At 36.1% G+C, this 26,991-nt stretch overlaps 1 protein-coding gene across 4 annotated transcripts in view; it reads right to left on the bottom strand.

Annotated features, from left to right (window-relative positions):
• Positions 1 to 1,917: 1,917 nt before the first annotated feature.
• LRRK2 (leucine rich repeat kinase 2) overlaps positions 1,918 to 26,991 on the bottom strand; it is a 197,008-nt gene continuing 171,934 nt past the window's right edge. For 2 of the 4 annotated variants that reach the window (XM_081594156.1, XM_081594153.1), the window contains exons 44-51: positions 25,026 to 25,220; positions 23,159 to 23,352; positions 21,860 to 21,932; positions 20,892 to 21,076; positions 7,754 to 7,906; positions 6,338 to 6,546; positions 3,655 to 3,726; positions 1,918 to 2,797 (exon numbers count right to left, since the gene is read on the bottom strand). In XM_081594156.1, the coding sequence (XP_081450282.1) occupies positions 2,676 to 2,797; positions 3,655 to 3,726; positions 6,338 to 6,546; positions 7,754 to 7,906; positions 20,892 to 21,076; positions 21,860 to 21,932; positions 23,159 to 23,352; positions 25,026 to 25,220 (1,203 nt within the window). In that variant the 3' untranslated portion in view covers positions 1,918 to 2,675. Of the gene's footprint in view, positions 2,798 to 3,654; positions 3,727 to 6,333; positions 6,547 to 7,753; positions 7,907 to 20,891; positions 21,077 to 21,859; positions 21,933 to 23,158; positions 23,353 to 25,025; positions 25,221 to 26,991 lie in introns of all 4 variants that reach the window. The other 2 variants (XM_081594154.1, XM_081594155.1) reach the window with 1 other exon arrangement.

The following is a 26,991-nucleotide window of genomic DNA, read 5'->3' on the forward strand; positions in this document are numbered from 1 at the left end:
GAATTAAGAGTTACAATGTCTCAGATTTATCCAAGTCTCCTAGATTTGTTCAAGTACACTAGGCACATAAAACTGAAATTATCTTGTTTATGTTATAATTTCCTATTATAAGAAGGAACTGTCCAGAAATTTTAAGAAATTAATAGATAGTTTAGAATGCCAAATTAAATATCCCATATATGACTATGTGCCAGGGGTACTGTGCTAGTCTATAATGTAACTCAGACATGTGGATATGAAGCGGATAAATTTTTTAAAAATCCATATTGTAGGAAGGGAGGGGTGCAAAAAGGGATTGATTGCAATCCATGAAAGTTACCTACAACAAAAGTAATTCTTTGCTAAGGCAGAAGAATTTTCACTGGATGATCTTCAACCTCAACCCTGTTCTCTACTCCCATTTACCCTCCTGCTAATAACAAAAAGTCAGAGCATTCTCACTCACCTTGTAACACAAAACATTACCCAATTCAGAACAGGGATGTACCATCAGGAAATAGGCAGTTGCAGGCAATTCATTGGAGAAGAGAAAATTGTAAATCCTATCAGTTGCACTGATTTTCATATTAAAAAATTATGTGCATAGTTAACACCATTGACAGAGTAGCACTTAAGATGTTTATTTCAGCAATTGCAGAAAAAAATCTGTTAACTGTTTGCAACTACCACTTTGACACAAGGAAATCCCCTGGAGTGGGTAGCCTATCCCTTCTCCAGCAGATAGTGTCAGGAGCCGCGATAGGCATTACTGACAAAATGGAAGCACGGCCCCAACCCCCTCTCCTCATCCCGCAGGCATGGTCCCCGGGATGAAGGAGTTAGGCCTTGTGATTCTGACTTGTCCTTTCCTTCCTCCGGTTGAGTTGGCTGGAAAGAATGTTATAATCTATAAAGTTAACTATTGACATTTGTTCAAGGATCTTTACAAAGAATGCTCCAGGATGAGCACATAGGCTGCAGCCTGAGGCCATGGGAAACATTGTTATCTGAAACCTGCCTGTAAGGCGAATGTTTATGGCAAAAAAAGTTTGCTGAGTTTAGGGGTTAGGAATAATTAAGAATAGTTAGAAGCTAAAAGTTTAAGGTATGTTGTAGTGTTGGCATATTTTACTATAGCTTATGGAAACTAGGTATTTTAGAGATACTAATAGCTAAAAGCCTTTTTAGGAGATGATGAGCTTAAGTTACTAGGGGATAACAGGATTTAAAGAGATAAGAAATAAACTGAGGAATGTAATATACAGCCCATAGACAAACTTGAGTTACAATGCCATCACAAGGACACTTAAGAGGGAACTCTGAAGGACAACAATGATTTATGGAGACAGTAAATATGGGTGAGGGGAAACTGAAGATGTCATACCTCTGACCTAATGCTTTTGTAAAAGTATAAAAGAAAACCTGATGCTTAAAATAAACATGCAGCCCAGTGCTTTGAGCGAGAGACTGCATCATTTTCTCTGCTGACGCCGTCCATCCTGAGGGAACCCCTGGACCAGCTGGAGCAGGAATCCGGCAAGATATTCCTAACCCAGGAATGGAACCAAGGTCTCTTGTATTGCCGGCAGATTCATTACCAACTGAGCTATCAGAGAAACCCAACACTCCTACTATAGGAATTTATTTAAACAGTTCAAGTATAATTTAGAAGACTAGGTTAACAGGTACCCATCATAGCTAGAGCTCCTTTCTATTTCAGCAAACTGGAATGTTACATTCTTATCCCCATGGTCTTGGTGGGAGTTGTAGAATTCTGTAATTCTGAAAATAGAGTTTCTACTTGACTGATGTAGAATTTGCAGGTTGCAAATTTAGGAAGAAGATGAGCACTAATATTTGGAGTGAAGAAGATTGGGAACAAGTAGTCAGTGGTGTGGTTTAGCACTTAAAATCAAAATTAAAACATAACAATATCACTTGAAGGACTGAACAATTTATTTACATCAATTATAAAACTTTATGATTTCACATTCAAAGACAGAGTTGCAATATAGGAAAGAGAAAAGCTACGTCTTTCTTGGATAGGAGGATTTTGACAATATGTTGGTTTCTTATCAGCACATTTTATGGCATTTTGTTTTAGATAAAGTGTAGTTGTATGAGATGCATTGTTTACATCAGCAACAAAAAGAACTCATGTTCCAGCAAAGGGCTTCATTAGTGCAAATTCAATGACTATTTACAAGTATATATGATAACTGCATTTTAAAGCAATCTAAGAAGGAATGTATTACATTAAAACTTTCCTAATATTTTTATTCCACTTCGCAGAATATCTAGACAGTAATCCAACAATAGAACTGTCTTAATCACAGAATGCAAAATAAACATAACCTTCATTATGAGTAACAAAACAAAAAATTATCCACTTTGTAAATTTCAGTATGAGTACTACAATCAAGTACTTTTTAGATTTCCTTTTGTTACTTAATCCACAAACTTAATTAGGATATATAAGAAATATTACATTTAAAATAGTTCTTTAAAATACATTTTCACTGGTAATAATTTTGTACATTTTTACAAAATAAAATCTACAAACATTCCTTCATATACACATTAGCAAACAGCAAGTAGTAGAAGTTATTCTTTTTATACATAAACATTTTTTAAAGATATTTACAAGAGAAGATAACCATTTTTCTATCCAAAGATAAAGATTTCCAATATCCCTCTTATTCAACAGATATTCTTCTCATTTTTTCAGCTAATTCTTTTCTCACTTCAATATGTTTTTCTAAATTTTGCACTTCATGTGGAAGATTGATGTCCCAAACAGACAAGCAAGACTGTATCTCTAGAAAATTAAAAAACAAATCATGTTACAAAGATCTGCAATGAAACATTTTTATCTTAATTTTGTTAATTTATATTTAGCTGTTGGACAAGTGTGTATGTGTATATATATATCTCTGTGTGTGTGTGTGTGTGTGTCTGTGTGTATGCTCAGTCGTGCCTGACTCTTTGTGGCCGCATGAACTGTAGCCCTCCAGGCTCCTCTGTCCATGGAATTTTCCAGGCAGGAATACTGGAGCAAGTTGCCATGCCCTCCTCCAGGGCATCTTCCCAAGCCAGGGATCAAACCTGGATCTCTTAAGTCTCCTGCATTGGCATCTGGGTTCTTTACCACTAGTGCCACTTGAGAATACACACACACACACAATATACACATATGCATATAAAAGTAATGTACTAAATTATTACCATGTATAAGAAATTATATTTGGAAAGTGTTTAAAATACATTATAGAACTAACTACTAAATTTTAACAATGGACCTTTAGTAACATAAAACTTCATTTGCTGAAAGAATAAAGCTTTTTCAAACACTTTTCAAAATCAGACTATGATTTGGATAATACAGAGTAGGTACAATCTAAGGAAAAAGACCCATGCTGGGTTTGAGCTAGTTCTCATTTAATAGTGGTTGCTAGCTCTACTTCACCTGAAAAATATATTATACTGTTAAATCACTAAAAATCAATTTTGAAGATTTATATCTAAATTATTCAAACTATAAAGAAGCTATCAATTAAAAATGCCTAAAGTTTTATGCATATGTAATATTTACCTTACATGTATAAAAACATAATATGTTATAATCATTCATGTCATTGCAGTCTGCTTGGAATACAGTATCCTATTAAACATTACCTTTTTGGTGTTGTGTACCTTCAGCACTTTTCTGGTTATACCCCAAAACCAGCATGACATTTTTAAGGCTTCCTTTATAAAAAAAAATAAAAGAGTTCTGTTAAAACAATATAATAAGTTGGACTTTAAAGAGTACAAAAGTTCATATTTTAAGACAAAAAACCTTGGAAATTAACTTTACAATTCCACTACTTAAGAGATCCCTCAACAAAGTTTGAACAAAAATACTCGGCAAGGTGACCAGTATGTTTTTAAAGTTAGAAATTTTGATCTACCTTCTTGTTATGATTCTTATTGTGTGAATCTAAGAAAATAGCTTAAACTTTCTGCAAAATGGGCTCAATATTTATATATTACTCCTCCAACAAAAGCTATATATCAAAGAGATAGTGTATGCAAAAGTGCTTTTGATACTGTAATGCACTGGTCAGATGTGAAGCATTTGGATAGAGAATTGCATGGACATGTAATATACTGACACACTGTCATAGAACCATACTTTATTCTCAAGTCATGAAATAATTTATTCAACAAATATTCATCAAATCCTCTATGTACCAGGATTTAGGCTAGGGCCTGGGAAATAAGCGGAATAAACATAAGCAGACCCAATCCATCACAAAAATAGGGTTAAGTTCTGTAAAACTAGAGTTCATGTAATTTTGGGGCTTTCCTGGTGGCTCAGCAGTAAAAAAAAAAAATTCACCTGTAGTGCAGGAGACGTGAATTTGATCTCTGGGTTAGGAATATTCCCTGGAGGAGGGCATGGCAACCCATTCCAGTATTGTTGCCTGGGAAATCCCATGGACAGAGGAGTCTGGCGGGCTTCAATCTATGGGGTCACAAAAGAGTCGGACTTGACCTAGCTACTAAACAACATCAACGGATGTAATTTTAGCAAATGAATGATAAAAATGTTGGAACAGGATGAAGACAACAGAAAATTCCTTTACAGGAATGTATTAAAGAGAGACAAATGGAGTTTACGGTCTAGTGATGAGATTAGTTACTAAACAGTAACTAAGTTAACAGGCAAAATGAAACAACACACACAAAACTTTGAGGTAGGATGAAGCATGGTATTTAAAAGGGGCTGAACTTTCTTCTAGAGCAGAAAGAGCAAAGAAGAATACAGCAAATGACAATGGCAAGAGAACTGAGGTGAAGCTAGATCATGCCATATATTGTAGATTATGTTTAAATTATTTAAAAAATCAATTAAACCCATTGAAATTGCCCTATAATGTCAGTAATGAACAACCATTTGGATACCAAGTACATACAAATTAAAGGATACAACCTTGGTGAGCAAGACTAGAGAGACAATCCTCCATACACCTACTACTTTGCTTGCATGGACATGTGTCCTGGCAGTCACCAGTCACTGCTGCTGCTGCTGCTAAGTCGCTTCAGTCGTGTCCGACTCTGTGCAATCCCATGGACGGCAGCCCACCAGGCTCCCCAGTCCCTGGGATTCTCCAGGCAAGAACACTGGAGTGGGTTGCCATTTCCTTCTCCAATGCATGAAAGTGAAAAGTGAAAGTGAAGTCACTCAGTCGTGTCTGACTCTTAGCGACCCCACGGACTGCAGCCTACCAAGCCCCTCCGTCCATGGGATTTTCCAGGCAAGAGTACTGGAGTGGAGCCCCTAATTCTAACTTTTGTACAACTCTGACACCTGTTCATGGAAAATTTGTGAGACCGAAGGGAAACATTGGTCTCTCCTTAATACATTCCTGTAAAAGAAATTTACTGTTATCTTCATCCTGTTCCAACATTTTTATTATTCATTTGCTGAAGTTACATCCGTTGATTTTGTTTAGTAGCTAGGTCATGTCCAACTCTTTTGTGATCCCATGGATTGTAGCCCACCAGGCTCCTCTGTCCATGGGATCTCCCAAACAACAATACTGGCGTGGGTTGCCATGCTCTCCTCCAGGGAATCTTCCCAACCCAGAGATCAAATTCACGTCTCCTGCATTACAGGCGGATTTTTTTTACTGCGGAGCCACTGGAGAAGCCCCAAAGTTACATGAACTCTAGTTTTACAGAACTTAACCCCATTTTTGTGATCAACTCTGTATAAACACTAAGTCTATTCCCTAAAGCAAATAACTAGTCAAAATTAGAGTTAAGTGTGAGCATCATGTGCTATCATGATTTCTTCATACTTGAGTAGAAAAGTAGGAACAACAGAAAACATAAAATAAATAAAACATAATGATTTTCCAATATTTGTATTTAGATTATGAAGTATGTATTGCTATAAGAATATATACTGTAGCAATATATACTGTAAAAAAAATAAATTTATTTACAGAAAAAAACTAAATGGTATTCCTTAACAAGGGTAGAAAGTTTAAACTAAGATCAAAATAATCATCTGCTTAAATTTCTTTGTCAGAAAGTTAAAAATACTCAACATTATATATTTTTGCCTTAATTATAAAGAAAAAAGAGAAAGTAAGACTTAAATTTAGTGTTCACTTGCAATATCTGCTTCTCTTATGGGACTAAAAGCATCTACTCACTTCATGCTTATAAGGCCCCTATTCAAAATATATCTTGCAAAATTTCACTATGAATTTCTGAGACACTTCATACGATGTTGGGAAGTGAAGAGAAAACATATTCTTATAGTCCTAAGAGAATATGAAAAAAGATTTAAAGGAAGTAAACTTGCCTAACTGTGCAGTCATCATGACTCTAACAGAATCACAAAAGTTGTGAATTATACGTATAATTCGACGAGTTGAAAGATCAAGGAGTAAGATATGGCCTCCTCCAGTTCCTATCCAGAGAGCAGTGTTCTTCTGGAGGCAGAGAGTCTTCACTCTCCCAGAATAAGACATTTTGTGTTTCAATTCCTTGCTTACTCTGACCAGTTCCTCCCTAAAACCATAAAGAAAGCATGCATTCATCCTTTTTGTTCAAAAATAAAGGATAAAATAAATGTGACTATATATACAGACACACACACACATAAATATATATATATACAACATTTTGTAATATGAATACATGACAGGATTTATTACATATCATTAAAATTGTATGAAACTAATTTTGCTAAATATAGAATGTCAAAGAGCCACATTTGCCACTTAAAACAAATTATCAAAGATAACACAACAACCGCCTCTTAACTTCAAGAAACTATGAAATAAATAAGATGGATATAATTTTTATACGTAACAAACCTATGCAATCCAGCAAAAAATGAATAGTATCTGCTCAGTATAAAGAAAAAAAGCATTAGTTTCAAAATTTTTTCATGAAGTTTAAAAAGTTATAAAAGAAAATAAAAACTACAATCATCTACATGTAAAAGATATGAGTCCAAATCACTGAATTTCCCCTGAGCTAATGAATAATTCATGACAAAAATGAGGTATCCAGAAGTAAAAAATTCCAACAATTTTAGAACTCTAGGAAAGGATCTTTTACCAGGCAGAACTGTCAGGTCTTCCAAACAGAAATCGCCTCACCATCCAGAGAAAAACTAAAGTGTTAGTAAACTTTGAAATCTCATTTTATGGATATGGTATATAATCAAAATGTTCTCCAGAAGATAAAAAAATTTCTATACAGTAAAACCCCAATAAAACTATACAGTAGCTAGCAAATAAGACTGGTAATGGTCCTGGATGCAGCAGCAGCACACAAGGTATGCGGGTGATGTGAAGTCTCCTACACACTCAATCCTGGTCAGTCTAGTACATTTTTCACCCATATTTTATATTGTTTTGTGACTTTTTCTTTGTAATACCTTGAAGAAACCATATCTATTATGCTTCTATTTTTTTCCAAAGATGGAATTTGCTGGATACCAACAGATGGTGTCAAACAGCATTAACGATTTTGTTTCTGATTTTTTTTTTTAACATTTTTCTATTTAGAAGTATAAAGGGAGAAAAATAAGCCATAATTCCTCCCTCCGTGAAATCTAAAGTGTAAGGACAGTTCTTACATGAAATAAAGAACCAATGACACTGTACCTACATTCAACAACACAGTGCACACTTAAAAATTTGTTAAGCAGATAGGTCTCATAAAACTCTTTCCACAATAAAATAAATTTAGAAAAATATTAATTTACTTTAAAAAGTGCACACAATCTATTAGTTCACAGAGTTTTTCAGTCTTCTTATCCCACACTTCCACAAATGGGCTATTTTTCTTAGCAACATAAAGAGCCGTGTCTACCACCACTGCTATGATGTTGGAATCACAGAAAGATGCATAAGAAAATCTAGAGGGAAAGAAAAGAATGTCATTTAATTTTTTTTTATTATTTCAAAATGTAATACAACTTCATATTAGCTCTTAATGCATATAAAGGATTAACACTATTTTGATAAAGGAACAATTATTTCATATTATCCCCTTACCATTCTGAACAGAATACTTTGATACTTCACCTACTTCTGGTTACTTCATATTTCTTCCTTGACAATAAAATTTAAATTTGTTTTCTATTTTATCGATTTCAGTTTTATATGGTTATTTCTAGAATAATATATTATCTGAATATGTAAAGTATCTCGATTTCTAAGAAAATCATCATAATATATGTAACTTTCTAATACTGCAAAAAAAATCCATATTGTCAAGAATGACTGGGAAATTAAGGGTCACCCATTTACATTTAAAATCATAAGACCTTTAAATCCACCTTAGTGGGAGTCTTCAAATATTAAAATATATCTGCCTCAACACAAGCCAGTCAAGGTACGGGAAAAAAATCCACACCATCATCCAAATATTAGAAAGCAAATTGTCATTTTTCCCCTTTGAAAATAAAGGAAAACGACAGACATTTTTAAACATCTACCTTCCAATCTAGTATATTTGGCATTTCACACATTTTGCAAACAGATTGGCTACCAAAGGCCCCATCTGCATGGCAAACTCCAAGTTGTACTTCAAGGCTTAATTTAAATGTCAGCTCCTCTCAAATTCTTCCCTGAGTTACTGAAACAGACCAATCATTCCCTTTTCCATAACTGATGCATTAAGTATAAAATATTAATCTATATTTAATATTACAGACATTATTAAATATAAAATTATATTCTTTAGTATGTCCCAACACTACCCTGTCTCTTTACCATGGTATCTGCTTAATGGGAGAGAGATGTTAGACAATGGGTGACAACTTCTGAGAAGTAAATATTTCCAAGTGTCTGTGAAACTGGGTCCTAATCTCTTTTTGGAAATGAATATCTTTGAGAGCCTGATATTTATGGCCATTCTATCTAGTAAACCACCTATATTTCAAATCTTAAAGGGAATTTTAGGGGGCTAATTGATACCATGAACTCATAACATTCTATGTGAAATACAAGAATGGGGGGGGTGCTTTTCTTTTTATATCTTCAGGCTTGTTTAAGTTGGTTAAAAGTGGAAATTACAGAATAAGAAAGTGTGTGTGTGCTAAATTGCTTCAGTCATGTCCGACGCTTTGTGACCTTATGGACTATAGCCCGCCTGGCTCCTCTGTCCATGGGATTCTCCAGGCAAGAATACTGGAGTGGGTTGCCATTTCCTTCTCCAGGGGATCTTCCTGACCAAGGGATCAAACCCGTGTCTCTTACATCTCCTACACTGGGAGGCAGGTTCTTTACCACTAGCGCCACCTGGGAAGCCAGAATGAGAATAAGTTTAACCAAATATTTACCATATGCTAGGAAACAAATCTCTGGAAAAAAAAAACAACAACAACAACAGAAAATCCTCATGCATGGGAACGTACAATGTATAGCAGTGTATCTGAACTCTGACCACACTTTAGAATCACTTGCGAGCTAAACATAAATACAAACATGGGGGACCCAGCCCAGTCTTAATTCATCTGCTTTAATTTCTCTGAGGTAGGTCCTAGGCATCAGATTATTTTTAGCTACCTAGTGGCTTCTAATGTGCAGCCAATTAAGAAACAGTATGTCTAGTGGTATTGAGAAAATTATTTTTAAAAGTACATTCGTAAAATTTTGTGACAGCTATTGTGAGGGGAAATAACAAATACAATGGAAGAAAAAAAAAAATCTAAGGCCACCTAATCGCCACAGGTGGGATCACAGACAGCCACCCAGAAGTGAATCTTGGACTAAAACAGTCAAGAGGCATAGTAGTCATCCAGAAAAACAAAGAACCACATATAAAGGCTGGAGTGAAAGGGAGCAGGCTGTCTTCAAAATTGAGGCAAATTCATTTTGGCTAAGGGACAGAAGGTAAGGAGGTTGCAAAATGTGAATCTACAGAGATAAGCAAGGACTAAACCATGAAAGTCTGGTAAGTCATCTCAAGGAGCTTGGACTTCATGCAAAGGACATTGGAATACCACTGATCAGTTTTAAGCAGGAGAGTGGCATCAGTTTAATTTGCATTTTAGAACAATCCCTCTGCCTGAAATGTTGAGAATGGATTGAAGGGAAGACAATCAGAGGTTTGAGAACTCTCTGCTATTGTTAAAATGTCCAGGCCTTTGATGGTAGATGGCAACTTAGCCCATGGTAGCAGCAATCAAACAGTAAGAAGTATAAGTATTTGAGAGTCAAGGAGAGCGTCAAGTGGATAAAGAGTTAGAAACAGAAGAATCAAGGATTTTTCCCAAGTTTCAGTCTTGGGCAATTAGATGGATGTTGAAAAACTAGGATATTCCCTGAGATAAAGATTTCTCACTTAAAGCTAATAATAACCATGATAATTATCTAACATTTATTGAGAGCTTACCAAGTGCTGGATCTCATATTAAGTTCCTTATATTACTTTTTATTCTTTTTTAGTTTTTCAAGTATCTCTTTGAGACAGGGTACATTACCATCCTCAGGTTAGAGAGGACCGAAGATTTGAGAAGTTCTTGACAAGTTCACATAACCAATACATGACAAAGCCAGATATGAACAATCTATGCTCTTATCCAAGCCCTACACTGTTTCTCACTGAGGAATATGATGAATAAGAATCAACTGCAGTGCTTTGGTTAAAACGCTATTTAAAAAACTGAAACAACAAATTGGAACAACGTTTGTATTTTATTTTATTCTGCTTGAAATTGGTATCACTAATGTTTCTTTTGAGGAAATGTCTGCATAATTATCAACTCTAGAGAAGACTTAATTCCTAAGGTTCATTTCCTATAATCAATAGTTAAAATTATCCACAGGGAAAGTGAGCAAGATAAGTGGAGGAGAAGATCCTGAGTCGATCTATTCTCACAGGCACACCATTACAACTATTTGAAAAACAATCATAGATAAAAAAAAAAAAAAGACTAGAACCTACCAGAAAAGATCTTCTACAACCAAGGATACAAAGAAGAAATCAAATTGAGAGAGGTAGAAGGGACTAGGTCATGATATAGTCAAATCCAGTATCCCCAGGTAGGCGCTTCACAAACAGGAGAATAGTTACAACTGCAGAAGCACTCCCAAAGGACTGAGACGTTTAAACGCCACTTCAAGCTCTCCAACCCAGAAGTCCTGCACCAGGAAGATGAGCCCCCCGAGCATTTGGTATTGAACGGCAGTGGAGCTTACTTTCTGGAGTCCCAGAGGGCTGGGGAAAACAGAGAATTCACACTTAAAGGGCACACACAATACATCACATAATCTGGAATAGAAGGCAGAAGCTGGGGTAGGAGGTAACTGCAGCTCACCCAGGGGACACAGACGCCGGCAGGCCAACACAAGCTTCAAGAAACCACAGGCCACACAGCCAAATATTTCAGGAACCAGTCCTACCCACCAACAACATGCTCTGGGACCCCTTAGCCCTGAAACAAGAATCCAGGACTTGGTTCTGCCTGCCAGTAAGCCACACTAGCTCCACGAGCTGGTTTTACCCATTGGTTGGGCAGGCAACAGCCCCTGGGTCTCCTGGACCCTGACTCCACCCACCAGTAACCCAGCACTAGTCCAGGGCTCCCCAAAGGTCCACAGTCAGATGCCTGGTAACCCAGTACCACAAACCAGAGGTCATCTCAGAGGTCATCGCCATACAAGGCAAGACTGAGCAACTAAATGGACCAGAGGCCAACCAAGTTTAGCAGACTGCTCAGAGTCAGTCAGCTGCAACAGAAAGACCCTTGCAGCCCTCATGGGGGAACCTGTAGAGCATATAGCACTGGTGATGAGAGGGGAATACACTGCTGGGAACAAAAGATGTCTCCTGCAAAAGGCCAGTTCTTCAAAGTCAGGAAACATAACCAACCTACCAGATAAGTTAATACAAAAAAGCAATTTAGGCAAAATTAAGTGACAGAGGAACAAGTTTCAAATGAAGAAACAAGATAAAACCCCAAAAGAAATGCTAAGTAAAGTTGAGTTAGGCAATCAACCTGAGAAAGAGTTCAGAGTAGTGATCATAAAAATGATCAAAGAACTAAAGAGAATTGATGCACAGAGCAAGACAATAGAAGTTTTAACAAAGATTTATAAAACACAAACAACAACCAGAGATAAAGAATATAAGTGAAATTTAAAATGTACTAGGAGAAATCAATAGTAGATTAAATGATACAGATGAATGAATCAAGAAACAGTAGTGGAAATCAACGATGCTTAACAGAAAAAAAAAATAATGAAAGAAATGAGGACAATTTAAGAGACTTCTGGGACAACATCAAGCCCAATAATATTCACTGTAAAGTAAATAAGGGTCCAAGAAGAAGAAGAGAGACAGAGAGAAAGAGGCTGAGAGCATAATAGAAGATATAATAGATGAAAAATTCCCTAATCTGGGAAAGGAAATAGATATCTAAATTCAGAAAGCAGAGTCCCATAGAGGATTAACTCAAAAACAAACATACCAAGACACACTGTAATTAAAATTAAAAAAATAAAGATATAGAGATAATATTATAATAAAAGAAAAACAACAAATAACACACAAAGGAATTCCCATAAGGTTATAAGCTTATTTTTCAGTAGAAACTTTGTAGGCCAGAGGAAGTAGTATGATATATTTAAGATGATGAAAGGGAAAAACTTAAAAACCAAGAATACTCTATCCAGCAAGGCTCTCATTCAGATTTGATGGAGAAATCAAAAACTTCACAGATAAGCAAAAGCTAAAAAAGTTCAGCCAAATCAAACCAGCCTTACAAGAAATGTTAAAGTAACCCTCTAAGTAATAAAGAAAGGGCCACAAGAAAATTGAAAATTATAAATTGAAAAACTTCATCAGTAAGGGCAAACTGGTACTAAAGATAGGAAACCATCCACACACAGAGCTAGTAGTAAGTAGTAAATTCATGTAGATCCACAATAAGCAGTTAAGAGACATGCAAAGAATTATATGTAAAATATAGTATCAAAAAACCATAATTGTGAGGGGAGGAGAGTACAAATGCAAGGTTGATAAAATGTATTTGAAATTAAGAAATCAGCAACTTAAAACAGTTAAAGACTCTGCCTGCTATGCAGGAGACCTGGGTTTGATCCCTGGGTCGGGAACATCCCTTGGAGAAGGGAATGGCTACCCACTCCAGTATTCTTGCCTGGAAAATTCAACGGACAGAGGAGCCTGGCAGGCTATATCATGGGTTGAAAAGAGTCAGAGACAACTGAGAGACTCTCACTTGTATTTTCTTCCATATATATTTCCATATGTAAAACTCACATTAGTGACAAGCCAAAAGTCTATAATAGATACAAACAAAAGAATAAAGAATTTAAAACAGCACTAAAGATATTCATCTAAATACAAGAGAAAAGAACAAAAGAAGAAAGAAACAAAATGCAACTACAAAAACAAACTCAACACATTTAACAAAATGGAAAAAAGAACATACATGTGAATAACTATTTTAAATGTAAATTGGACTAAATGCTTTAATCAAAGACAGAGTGGTAAAATGGATACAGAAACAAGATTTGTATATATGCAGCCTACAAAAGACTCAAATCAGATATAAAATTGACTGAAAGTTCAGGGACAGAAAAAGGTATTCCATGCAAATGGAAACTAAAAAAAAGCTGGGGAAGAGATACTTATATCAGAAAAATAGATTTCAAAACAAAGACTTTTACAGGAAACAAAGAAGGACATTACATAATGATCAAGGGATCATTCAAAAAAGATATAACAATTGTTAATATGTTCATCCAACATAAAAGAACCTAAATACATAACCCAAATATTAACAGACATAAAGGGAGAAATCAACAGTAATACAGTAGTAGCTGAGAACCTTAACACACAACTTACATCAATGGACATATCATCCATACAGAAAATCAATAAGGAAATATTGGCCTTAAATAACAAACTATACCAGATGAATTATACATATATATAAACTGAAGCACATTCTATTCAAAAGCATTCTAATACAAATTCTTTTCAAGGACACATGTAACATACTCTTGGATAGATCACATGCTAGGCCAAAATAAGCCTCAGTAAATTTAAGAAAATTCAGTTCAGTTCAGTTCAGTCGCTCAGTTGTGTCTGACTCTTTGTGAACCCATGAACCGCAGCATGCCAGGCCTCCCTGTCCATCACCAACTGCCAGAGTCCACCCAAACCCACGTGCATTGAGTTGGTGATGCCATCCAACCATCTCATCCTCTGTCATCCCCTTCTCCTCCTGCCCTCAATCTCTCCCAGCATCAGGGTCTTTTCAAATGAGTCAGCTCTTCACATAAGGTGGCCAAAGTATTGGAGTTTCAGCTTCAACATCAGTCCTTCCAATGAATATTCAGGACTGATTTCCTTAGGATGGACTGGTTGGATCTCCTTGCAGTCCAAGGGACTCTCAAGAGTTTTCTCCAACACCACAGTTCAAAAGCATCAATTCTTCAGCACTCAGCTTTCTTTATAGTCCAACTCTCACATCCATACATGACTACTGGAAAAACCATAACCTTGACTAGACGGACCTCTGTTGACAAAGTAATGTCTCTGCTTTTGAATATGCTGTCTAGGTTGGTCATAACTTTGCTTCCAAGGAGTAAGCATCTTTTACTTTCATGGCTGGAATCACCATCTGCAGTGATTTTGGAGCCCAGAAAAATAAAGTCAGCTACTATTTCCACTGTTTCCCCATATATTTGCCATCAAGTGATGGGACTGGATGTCATAATATTAGTTTTCTGAATGTTGAGCTTCAAGCCAACTTTTTCACTCTCCTCTTTCACTTTCATCAAGAGGCTCTTTAGTTCTTCTTCACTTTCTGCCATAAGGGTGGTGTCATCTGCCTATCTGAGGTTACTGATATTTCTCCCAGCAATCTTGATTTCAGCTTGTGCTTCATCCAGCCCAGCATTTGGCATGATATACTCTACATATAAGTAAAATAAGCAGGGTGAGAATATACAGCCCTGACATACTCCTTTCCCTATTTGGAACCAGTCTGTTGTCCCATGTCCAGTTCTAACTGTTGCTTCTTGACCTGCATACAGATTTCGCAGAAGGCAGGTAAGGTGGTCTGGTATTCTTATCTCTTTAAGAATTTTCCACAGCTTGTTGTGATCCACGCAGTCAAAGGCTTTGGCATAGTCAATAAAGCAAAAGCATATGTTTTTCTGGAACTCTCCTGCATTTTTGATGATCCAGCAGATGTTGGCAATTTGATCTCTGGTTCCTCTGTCTTTCCTAAATCCAACTTGAACATGTGGAAGTTCACAGTTCACATACTGCTGAAGGCTGGATTGGAGAATTTTGAGCATTACTTTGAGATGAGTGAAATGAGTGAAATTGTGTGGTAGTTCAATGCCAAATTGAACATTCTTTGGCATTGCCTTTGGGATTGGAATGACAACTGACCTTTTCCAGTCCTGTGGCCAGTCCTGAGTTTTCCAAATTTGCTGACATATTGAATGCAGCACTTTCTTTCTTTTTTTTTTTTTTTTATAAATTTATTTATTTTAGTTGGGGGCTAATTACTTTACAATATTGTAATAGTTTTTGCCATACATTGACATGAATCAGCCATGGGTTTACATGTGTTCCCCTTCCTGGACCCCCCACCCCCCTCCCTCCCCATCCCATCCTTCTGGATCATCCCATTGCCCCGGCCCTGAGCCCTTGTCACATGCATCGAACATGGAATGGTGTTCTGTTTCACGTATGATAATATACATGTTTCAACGCTATTCTCCCAGAACGTCCCACCCTCACCTTCTCCCTGAATGCAGCACTTTCACAGCATCATCTTTTAGGATTTGAAATAGCTCAACTGGAATTCTATGATCTCCAATAGCTTTGTTCGTAGTGATGCTTCCTAAGGCCCACTTGACTTCACATTCCAGGATGTCTGGCTCTAGGTGAGTGATCACACCACTATGATTAACTGGGTTGTGAAGATCTTTTTTGTATAGTTCTTCTGTGTATTCTTGCCACCTCTTCTTAATATCTTCTGCTTCTGTTAGGTCCCTACCATTTCTGTCCTTTATGGAGCCCATCTTTGCATGAAATGTTCCCTTGGTATCTCTAATTTTCTTGAAGAGATCTCTAGTCTTTCCCATTCTATTGTTTTCCTTTATTTCTTTGCAATGATCACTGAGGAAGGCTTTCTTATCTCTCCTTGCTATTCTTTGGAACTCAGCATTCAAATGGGTATATCTTTCCTTCTCTCCTTTGCTTTTCACTTCTCTTCTTTTCACAGGTATTTGTAAGCCCTACTCAGACAGTCATTTTGCTTTTTTGCATTTCTTTTTCTTGGGGATGGTCTTGATTCCTGTCTTCTCTACAATGTCACGAACCTCTGTCCTTAGTTCATCAGGTACTCTGTCTATCAGATCTAGTCCCTGAAATCTCTTTGTCACTTTCACTTTATAATCACAATGGATTTGATTTAGGTCATACCTGAATGGTCTAGTGGTTTTCCCCACTTTCTTCAATTTAAGTCTGAATTTGGCAATAAGGAGTTCATGATCTGAGCCACAATCAGCTCCTGGTCTTGTTTTTGCTGACTGTATAGAGCTTCTCCATCTTTGGCTGCAAATAATATAATCAAATTCTTTCTGTATTGACATGTGGTGATGTCCATGTGTACAGTCTTCTCTTGTGTTGTTAGAAGAGGGTGTTTGCTAAGACTAGTATGTTCTCTTGGCAAAACTCTACTAGCCTTTGCCCTGCTTCATTCTGTACTCCAAGGCCAAATTTTCCTGTTACTCCAGGTGTTTCTTGACTTCCTACTGTTGCATTCCAGTCCCATATAATGAAAAGGACATCTTTTTTGGGTGTTAATTCTAAAATATCTTGTATGTCTTCATAGCACCATTCAACTTCAGCTTCTTCAGCGTTACTGGTCAGGGTATAGACTTGGATTTCCGCGATATTGAATGGTTTGCGTTGGAAAGAAACAGAGATCATTCTGTCGTTTTTGAGACTGCATCCAAGTACTGCATTTTGGACTCTTTTGTTGACTGTGATGGCTACTCTATTTATTTTAAGAAAATTGAAATCATATAAAATAGCTTTTTGGACCATGGTGCTGAGACTAAAAATCAACCATAAGGGAACAACTGCAAAATACACAAATACATGGAAACTACATAATGTGATACTAAACAACATGGGTCACTGAAGAAATCAAAGAAGAAATAAAAAACAACTGAAGACCAATGAAAATGAGGCATGAAGATCCAAATATATGGGATACAGTAGAAGCAGCTTAAAAAAGGGAAATTTATAGTGAAACAAGCTGACCTCAGAAAAATTAAGTTTCTCAAATAAACAAGCTAAACTTTCACCTAAAGGAACCAGAAAAACAAGAACAAACAAAACCCAAAGTTAGCACAAGGAAAGATATCATAAAGATAAGAAAAGAAGTAAATGATATACAGTCTAAAAAACCAATAGTAAAGATAAATAAAACTAAGAGCAGGTTCTTTGAAAAGATAAAATTGATAATCAAGAAAAAAAGGGAGAGGGTTCAAATGAATAAAATCAAAAAGAAAAAGAAGTTACAAGCAACATCACAGAAATACAAAGGATCATAGGGGATTACTATGAACAATATGCTAAAAAAAAAAAAAAAAAGGATGACCCAGAAAAAAATGGACAAATTCCTAAAAATGTACAATGTAACAATACTGAATCAGAAAGAAATGTAAAATATGAACAAACCAATAAGTACTATTGAAATTGAGCCAGGAATAAAAAAAAGTCCCAATGAACAAAAATCCAGGACCAGAGAGCTTCACAGATGAATTTTACCTTACATTTTCAAAATATTTCAGAAAATTATAGAGGAAGGAATGTTTCTGAATTTATTCTATGAGGCCAGTATCACCCCAGTACTGAAATCAGACAAAGAAAACACACAAAAAAGAAAATTACAAGTCAATACCACTGATAAACATAGATGCATAAATCCTCAACAAAATATTAGCAACCCAAATCCATATAGTAAAAGGATCATCTACTATGATCAAGTAAGATTCAACCAGGCAATGCAAGGATTTTTCAATATCCACAAATCAATCAATGTGATATACCACATTAACAAACTGAAGAATAAAAATCATATGATCATCTCAATAGAGGCAGAAAAGGCTTTTGATAAAATTCAACATTCATTTATAATTAAAAAGAAACTCTCCAGAAAGTAGGCACAGAGGGGACCACAACACAGGTCATATATGGCAAGCATATAGTTAACATCATTCTCACTGGTGAAAAGCATTTCCTCTAAGGTCAGGAACAAAACATGATGCCCACTCTCACCACTTTTATTGGAAGATAAATTGGAAGTCTGAGACGCAGCTATCACACAAGAAAAAGAAATACAAGGAATCTAAATTGGAAAGAAAAAAGTAAAGCTCACTGTTTGCAGATGACATGATACTACACATAGAAAATCCTAAAGTCACTGCCAGAAAACTAGTAGAGCTCATTAATGAATTCAATAAAGTGGCAGGATACAGAAATCTGCTGCATTTCCATACACTAACAACAAACAATCAGAAAGAGAAATTAAGGAAACAATTCCACTAACAACTGTATCAAAAAGAATAAAATAACAAGGAATAAACCTACCTAGCAGATAAAAGACCTGTACTCAGAAAACTGTAAGACCGATGAAAGAAACTGAAGATGACAGAAACTGATGGAAAGATATACCATGTTCATGGACTGGAAGAATTAATAATGTCAAAATGACCATACTACCCAAGGCAATCTTATATTCAATGAAATCTCTACTAAAACACCAATGGAATTTTTCACAGAACATAAAATTTGTATGGAAACACAAAAGATTTAAATAGTCAAAACAATCTTGAGAAAGAATGTAACTGGAGGAATCATAGTCTCTGACTTCGGACTAGATTACAAAGCTATGGTAATCAAAATAGTATGGTACTGGCACAAAAAAGACACACATATCAATCAAATACAAAAGACCAGAAATAAACCCACTCACTTATGTTCAATTAGTCTACAACAAAGAAGGCAAGAATAAGAATGTACAATAGAGAAAAGACAGTCTCTTCAATAAATGGTGCTGAAAGAAATAGGTATATGGAAAGGAATGAAACATAGAAGATTCTCTAACAACATATACAAAAATAAACTCAAAATGGATTAAAGACTCAAATGCAAGACTTCAGTTCAGTTCAGTCACTCAGTGGTGTCCGACTTTTTGTGACCCCATGAATAGCAGCACGCCAGGCCTTCCTGTCCATCACCAACTGCAAGAGTGGATATCATAAAACTCCCAGAAGGAAATATAGGTTGAACACTCTTTAACATAAATTGCAGCAATAATTTTTTGGGGATCTGTCTCCTAAAGCAAAGAAAATAATAGCAAAAATAAATGGGAGGAGCTAAGTAAACTTAAAAACTTTTGCAGGTGAAGGAAACCATCAACAAAATGAAGACAACCTACTGAATAGAAGAAAATATTTGCAAATGATATGATTGATAAGGTGTTAATATCCAAACTATATAAATAGCTCCTATAAATCAGCATTAAAAATACAAAAACAAAATTAATAAAAGGACAGAGAGCCATTAGACATTCTTCCAAAGAAGACATACAGATGATCTACAGGCACATGAAAAGGTGCTCACCATCAGTATCATGAGAGAAGCTCAAATTAAAACCACAGGGAAATATCACCTCACACCTGTCAGAATGGCTATCATCAAAAAGACCACAAATACCAAGCATTGGCAAGAGTGTGGAGAAAAGGGAAACCTCATACACTGTTGCTGAGAAAAAGGAAATCTCATATACTAGTTGTGAAAATGGTGCAGCCACTATGGAAAAAAGTATGAAGATTCCTCAAAAAACTAAAAATAGAACTACCATATGACCCAGAAATTCCACTCATGGGTATTTCTCAAAAAAAAAATTTTGAAATGATACAAGCACTCTAATAGTAGGCAAGATATGGAAGCAACCTAAGCGTCCACCATCAGATGAATGAAAAAAGAAGATATGGTATGTATAAATATACAATAGAATAATACCCACCAATAAAATGATTGAAATTTTGCCATTTGCAACAACATGGATGAACTTAGAGGTTATTATGCTAAGTGAAATAAGTCAAAGAAAGACAAATACTATTTGATCTCACTGATATGTAGAATCTAAAAAATAAAACAAACTAGTGAATATAACAAAATTAAAACACACTGACAGATACAGAGAACAAACTAGTGTTTACCAGTGCAGAGAGGAAAAAGGGGAGGGCCAAGATAATGTTAGGAGATTAAGAAGTACAAATTACTATGTATAAAATAAGCTATAAGGATATACCATATAACACAGGGAATATAGCCAATATTTTATAATAACTATAAATGGAATATAACCTTTGAAAATTTTGAATCCCTATGTTGTATAGCTGAAACTTATATAATAGTGTAAACCAACAATACCTCAATTAAAAAAAGAAAGAACAAAGAAAATTATCCAAAATATATGTGTAAAATTAATATCTTTGGTAAAATAATGAGTTGATTGTCTTTCAAATTCCATGCTTAATTTGATATGGAGATAATGAAAATGATAAAAATTTAAATTGATAAACACTACTAAAATTACCATGGATTTTCATATTTTATCCCAAATGTGATTAGACTGGGTGATTTTTTTTAGCGTTCCTGTGCTTTCTAAGTTTCATAATGAATATTTATTTATATTTACAACAGAAAAATGAAGTATATATTTTGAAAGATTTTTGTTGGGAACTACAGACAGTATTATTGAAATGATTACAAAGAATAAACATTAATAAAATGCTAAATTAGCTGCACAGAAAGGAATAACTCACCGTTGATTTGTCCTGGTCTCAATGAGTTTCTGAATGGTCAAATCATCAGAAAATGAGAAAACTTTTGTACCACATCCCCCCCACATAATGTTTTTTTCAGTTAAGTTCACAGATTCACTCAAACACATCAGTGGAGTGCTGACATTTCCTATGTTGAGTATCTTCAAAGGAGTGGCTCCTTTACACTTTGTCAAAAAGAGAAAACACATTCAGTAAATTGAGTATCTACAGAATGAAACAGTGTAAAATTTGAGCTTTCTGAAAACAACTTTCCCTCTTAAATGGTTAGAGGTATAAAAATAAAAATTCAGGATACATTTTTCAAATGGCTTATAAAAACAGGATTTAATTCAAATAGTATTCAATTGTCTTTATAACCAATCTCTTCACTTCTCCATGCAAAATTTGTACAGCAGTAACCTAAAAATTATACTATAATTACTTCTTTGCCTCTCATTAGATAATAAGCTTTTTTGATAACAAAGAGTATGAGTGGGTAGGATGTTAAATGACAAGATGGAACTACATATGAATGAAGCATGGAAAAATCAATGCTTTAATGATAAATGTGAATCTTAAGAACAGAAAATCAAATGATTTCTTCAAGATTAAAGAATAGGTTGATAGCAAGCCAGACTTAAAACTTGTTTCCTTTATCTTTTCCCCAATGTATTTATAAGAAATTATCTACTTCACTTATATAAAAATGGAATTACTTCCATCACTAACACTATATTACAAATCAGATCTCATTTATCAATTTTTCCTTGGTTCATTCATATACACAGTTAATCAGCAAGTACTTATAGAGAATCTATTGTGTACAAGGCTTTCTGAAGCAATGAAAAGATAAAAAGCAGAATACATGATCCTTGGTGTCAGGGAGTTTATAATCAGTTAGAAGGAGGGTGATGATGAACAAACATAATACAATTTAAATTTTGATGCAGAATGTGTTCAATATTTACCTTAACAGATTTATCTTCAAAAATCGCTAATTTGCCATCAGCAGTTCCCACTAAGAGGAAATTTTTTTGCTTGCTAAAAGAAAAAATGTCAAAATTGTTGTAAAAAGAATGATTGTATTGACCAAGATGGCTTAACATTCCCCCTAGCTAAAATAAACTTTAGACAGAGTTTTTTTCCTGGTTGTTGGCAGTGACCTCCCTTTCCTTACAGCATTCACTTGAGAAAACGTAAATTGTAACTTCTTTCTCAGCCCGTTTAAAATGCAGATCTTCTCCTAGACCCTTCCAAGTTTTATAGCTTAAAAATAACTTTCTCAAGGATCTGGGAGCCTTCTCTGAAATGTCATCAAGAAGGATGGCATGCCTTCTCCTAGTCTTTGTAAGACAGTAGGAGCTCAATTTCAATAAGCAACGATCAGCAAACACAGATGGCCTAATCACATTGACCCTCCTCCTCCCCCAAAGTCCTCCAGCGCTTTTCCACTAGCTTGTTAAAGGGTTTAAAAACTCTCTCATCTTTTATTTCAGCAGAGCTGATTTCAATTCCTCTCCTCTATTGCAATTATCTTAAATATAAAGTCTTCCTTGCCTATTTGACTTCATCTGATGAAATTTTTGACAGTATCCAAACAATAATTTTTGGATCATTGCCAATGGAGTTTATATTTCAGTCACCAAAACTTGGGCTTCACATTTTTCTAATACTTATTTATTTTCTGGTACTGACTGAAGGATATGACATATAATCTAAATGACTCGTGGAAATCATACTGCCCCAAATATTACGGCAACTAATCTATCATTCATATCTGAAATTCTGCCATTTCAATAACCAATAATGTTTAAGCCATTTTCACCTGTTAGCAACTTATGAATTCATTTACTGAAGTTTTTTTTTTTTTCAATCTGGTAGTTAGTTAAGTGTTATGCTTTAGAGGCATGTAACAGATTATTGACATATATGTATTCAGAGAAAGAATAAGAACTCTTTTTGGTAGAAGCCCTACGAAAGTAAATTGCTGTCATGAGTTGTGAAGAGTTAGAGCCATAGTTGAGGTAAAATGGAGCAAGGCTGAGGGCCTGAAGAAATGACTGACCTATTTTTTAACTGCCTCAGCCTGATCTGTATACAGGAAAACACAAATATCTTTGAGGCCTCCTATAATTCCCTTCAATACATGCAACCATGGGAAAATGTTCAAAGTTAGCAAACTGTGCTGATACTGTAACAATTTTGCACATAATTAAGTCAACTAAAAGATAGGTAATGCTCCTTCAAGGTCAAATTCACTGTCTTACCTTTGCTTGGAAAAGGAATTGCAATACAAGCAAGTAACAGAATCAGTCATCTTTTCAAGGGTATGTCTCTTTCTCCCATCTTCAGTATTAATGACGAGGAGCATGCCAGACTGTGTTCCAGACACAATCCAACTTTCCTTTTCAACAGGAAGATGCACCAAGGCAAGGCACAGTATTCTACTATCAGTAACTTCCTATTAAGAAAAGAAAACACACTCTAAAGGACTTTGTTCTACCTTAAGTGGCTAGAATTTGTACAGAATTATGTAATCCACACATTTAACTTTTTATTTTCTTGCTTTTAATTTGAAAAACAGTGACAATTTTATTTAACTTGCAATAATAAATGAGTTAAATGGAAAAGAAAAAAAATGTCTGTCTAGAATGTACCTGAAACTAAAATTTAAAAACTGAAAATTATTTTCAGGATCATTTCTCACTCCATCAAAATAATACAAGAACACTGTTCAACCTTGAGAATAATATTTAGGCATAACACATTTCAAAGCAACTATCAAAATATTAGATTTTTTAAGTCTAGAAATTTACCTTATATTTCCCAATACCATTAGTGATCCATCTTGTAGAAGCCAAGCCCAGATCTCTATCAGCCACCCTCAGCTGCTCTGAGTGTTGGCTACTAAGAGCTAGCTCAAAGTTGCACCCTTCACTACCTTTAGCCTACAGGGAGCTGGCTTGTTCAGAAGCGGCTGGTAGATTACACCACTCTTACCATTGGGCAAACTGTGGCTAATGACTGACTGATAAGCGGGAATGACACACTAGACCACTTGCCTGGTGAAAGAATTAACCTGTGCTGTTATCACATTCCAGAGTTTCTTGTGGATAATGATTGAAAGCTGGAGGGGTACATACAGTCCCTGGGGTCGAAAGATTGAGCATGAATGCACATACATAAAGCTTGAAGCTAGACTTCCTCAGAAAGTGCATTTTTGCTGAGCTTCTTCCCCTGACCTATGTGGCTTCCCATATCTTCTTTAAAGTTTCTCTCTCCTTGTGCGCTCTGCTTAGTCATTCAGTCATGTTCAGCTGTTTGCAACCCCATGGAGTGTAGCCTGCCAGGCTCCCCTGTCCATGGGGATTCTCCAGGCAAGAATACTGGAGTGGGTTGCCACACCCTCCCTCCTCCAGGGGATCTTCCCAACCCAGGGTTCAAGCCCAGGTCTCCTGCATTGCAGGTGGATTCTTTACCATCTGAGCTACCAGGGAAGCCCAAGAATACTGGAGTGGGTAGCCTATCCCTTCTCCAGGGGATCTTTCCAACCCAGGTATTGAACAGGGGTTTCCTGCATTGCAGGTGGATTCTTTGCCAACTGAACTACCAGGGAAGCCCTCTGTTTACTTAAGTCACTCATATAAAATCCTGTTTCAGGCTCTGTTTCTAGGGATCCTGACCTAAGACATACACTGTGGTTTTAAAACAAAACATATACCACTTAATTTCTTGTGAATGCACTTGTTCTAACAGGAAGCTAATTTAATAACAAGTCTACATTAGCCCTTATTTAATTTCTTCCTAAGTAACATTTTTTTTAAAAAAGAACCAGTTGAGCTGCTGCAGTTCCACTTGAAAGTCATGGGTAGTGTCGAGAATCTCTCAGACCTCTTTCCTGGCTAGACCCGGACAATCACTTTCCACCCAGCAGCCGGACACAGATAGCTCTGTCACTGTGTCCAAAACCAAACACCGTGCCTTCAAGCCCTCCCTTGGCCCTGGCCCCAGCCAGATACTTCACATCTATGCACTGAATGCTCCCAAATAACTTTTTAATTAGCACAAGCTTTAAAATAATTCATAAAGTGAGTTTTCTAGAATATCACTAATTTAAAGAGTATTTGGATTTACCTCAGAAGTATATCTTTCTGTATTTAAGTCAAGAAACGAGAGCTGTCCTTTGTCAGTGTGCCCACAGCCCAGCCAAATCCTCACATTCTTGCTGTTATGATTCGTAGCAACCATGCATTCAACAGTAAAACTTTTAGGTATTGATATACGTCTCATCAGACAGATTAACTCAGCTGAATTCAAAATGTCAAAGACCTGAGAAGTTTAAAAAATAACACACATCAAGTTAACACATATCCGCTTGAAAGATTATGGTGGTAGTTTAGTCACTAAGTCGTGTCAGAGTCTTTGAGACCCTATGGACTGTAGCACACTATGCTCCTCTGTCCATGGGATTTCCCAGGCAACAATACTGGAATGGGTTGCCATTTCCTTCTCCAGGGGATCTTCCTGACCCAAGGATCGAACCTGTGTCTCTGGCTTGGCAGGTGGATTCTTTACCACCAAGACACCTGGGAAACACCTTGAAAGATCATATAATTATGCATAATGTAGTATTAAATGCTACAGTTCCATCAAGAAAAATCTAAACTAGTTATTTAAACTGTGATCCACCCAGAGCAACAAGATTAACAAACTGGAGATAAAATTACATTAAAACAGTATTCATTTTTAAACCGTGCATGGTACACACACTTTATTATGTGGGGTGTGTTTTGTAACTTGAAAAGAAATCCCCAAAGTGCCAAATTAACAGAAATTTAGCAAAATCAGGAGCTATTCTTCATTCAGTTTTATCCCGCAGAAACACATCATGTTGAAGATAAATATTCGAGCCAACAATAGACTAGAGCTTCTACCAGTTGCAGGGAAATGAAATTTTGATCTTTGGGAATAAGCTTCCCTGGTAGCTCAGCTGGTAATGAATCCACCTGCATTGCAAGAAACCCCAGTTCAACTCCTCGGTTGGGAAGATCCCCTGGAGAAGGGATAGGCTACCCACTCCAGTACTCTTGGCCTTCCCCATTGGCTCAGACGGTAAAGAATCCGCCCGCAATATGGGAGACCTGGGTTCAATCCCTGGGTTGGGAAGATCCCCTGGAGGAGGGCATGGCAAACCACTCTAGTATTCTTGCCTGGAGAATCCCCACGGACAGAGGAATCTGGCGGGCTACAGTCTATGGTGTCACAGAGTCAGACACAACCGAGCGACTAAGCACAGCATGGCAACAAACTCACAAATCACCTCTAGATTCTGTTTTTGTTTTTCCTTCAAGCACTAAAGAACTAGAGAGACGGCATAAAGCCAATGTAAGGAAACAACCAGGAGTCAGGAAAATGGAATTAGAGTCTCATGTCACAGCCACTTGCCTGCCATGCAGGAGACTCCAAGAAAGCTCCTTTTCACCCAGTGCCTCATCTGGCAAAATTATGAGTTTACCTATCTTGCCTAGCACACACGGTATTTTAAATAGGTATGAGAAAGTTTTTGAATACTGTCATATGATAAAAGAAAAAAACCCTCAAGGTGATAGGTAAGCTATAAAATACAAATGAAGTAAATGTAAAAATTAAAAGAAGAAACAGTAAAACAATAATTAAGCTTTGGAGAATATCACCAAGGTAATTTTTTTAAAGTCTGTGTGATTAATACTGGTAGAAACCAAAATTAAACAGTAAGACAAGTAGTCAACATGATTATAGGTTGTTTGATAAAGGTAGTGTATACATGTCCTCAGCTACTTCTCAGCAGGAAACTGAACAAAACTTTTTCAATTAATTATTATACAAAATTGAGAGTCCACAACATAAAAACACCTCTTATTTTGATATATTAAATGTTTCATTTAAAACATAGTAAGAGGGACTTCTCTGGCAGTCCACTGGTTAAGACTTCCACTACAGGGGGCGAGGGTTTGATATGGTCAGGAAACTAATAGCCTGCATGCCATGCAGTATGACCAAGAAATAAAAACAAAATAAAATTTAAAAACCTGTAAGAGTTCTATTTCCAATAATATGATAG

The sequence above is a fragment of the Giraffa tippelskirchi genome, chromosome 4 (assembly GCF_054371585.1).
Source record: "Giraffa tippelskirchi isolate mGirTip1 chromosome 4, T2T-mGirTip1v1.2.pri, whole genome shotgun sequence".
NCBI classification, from domain to species: domain Eukaryota; kingdom Metazoa; phylum Chordata; class Mammalia; order Artiodactyla; family Giraffidae; genus Giraffa; species Giraffa tippelskirchi.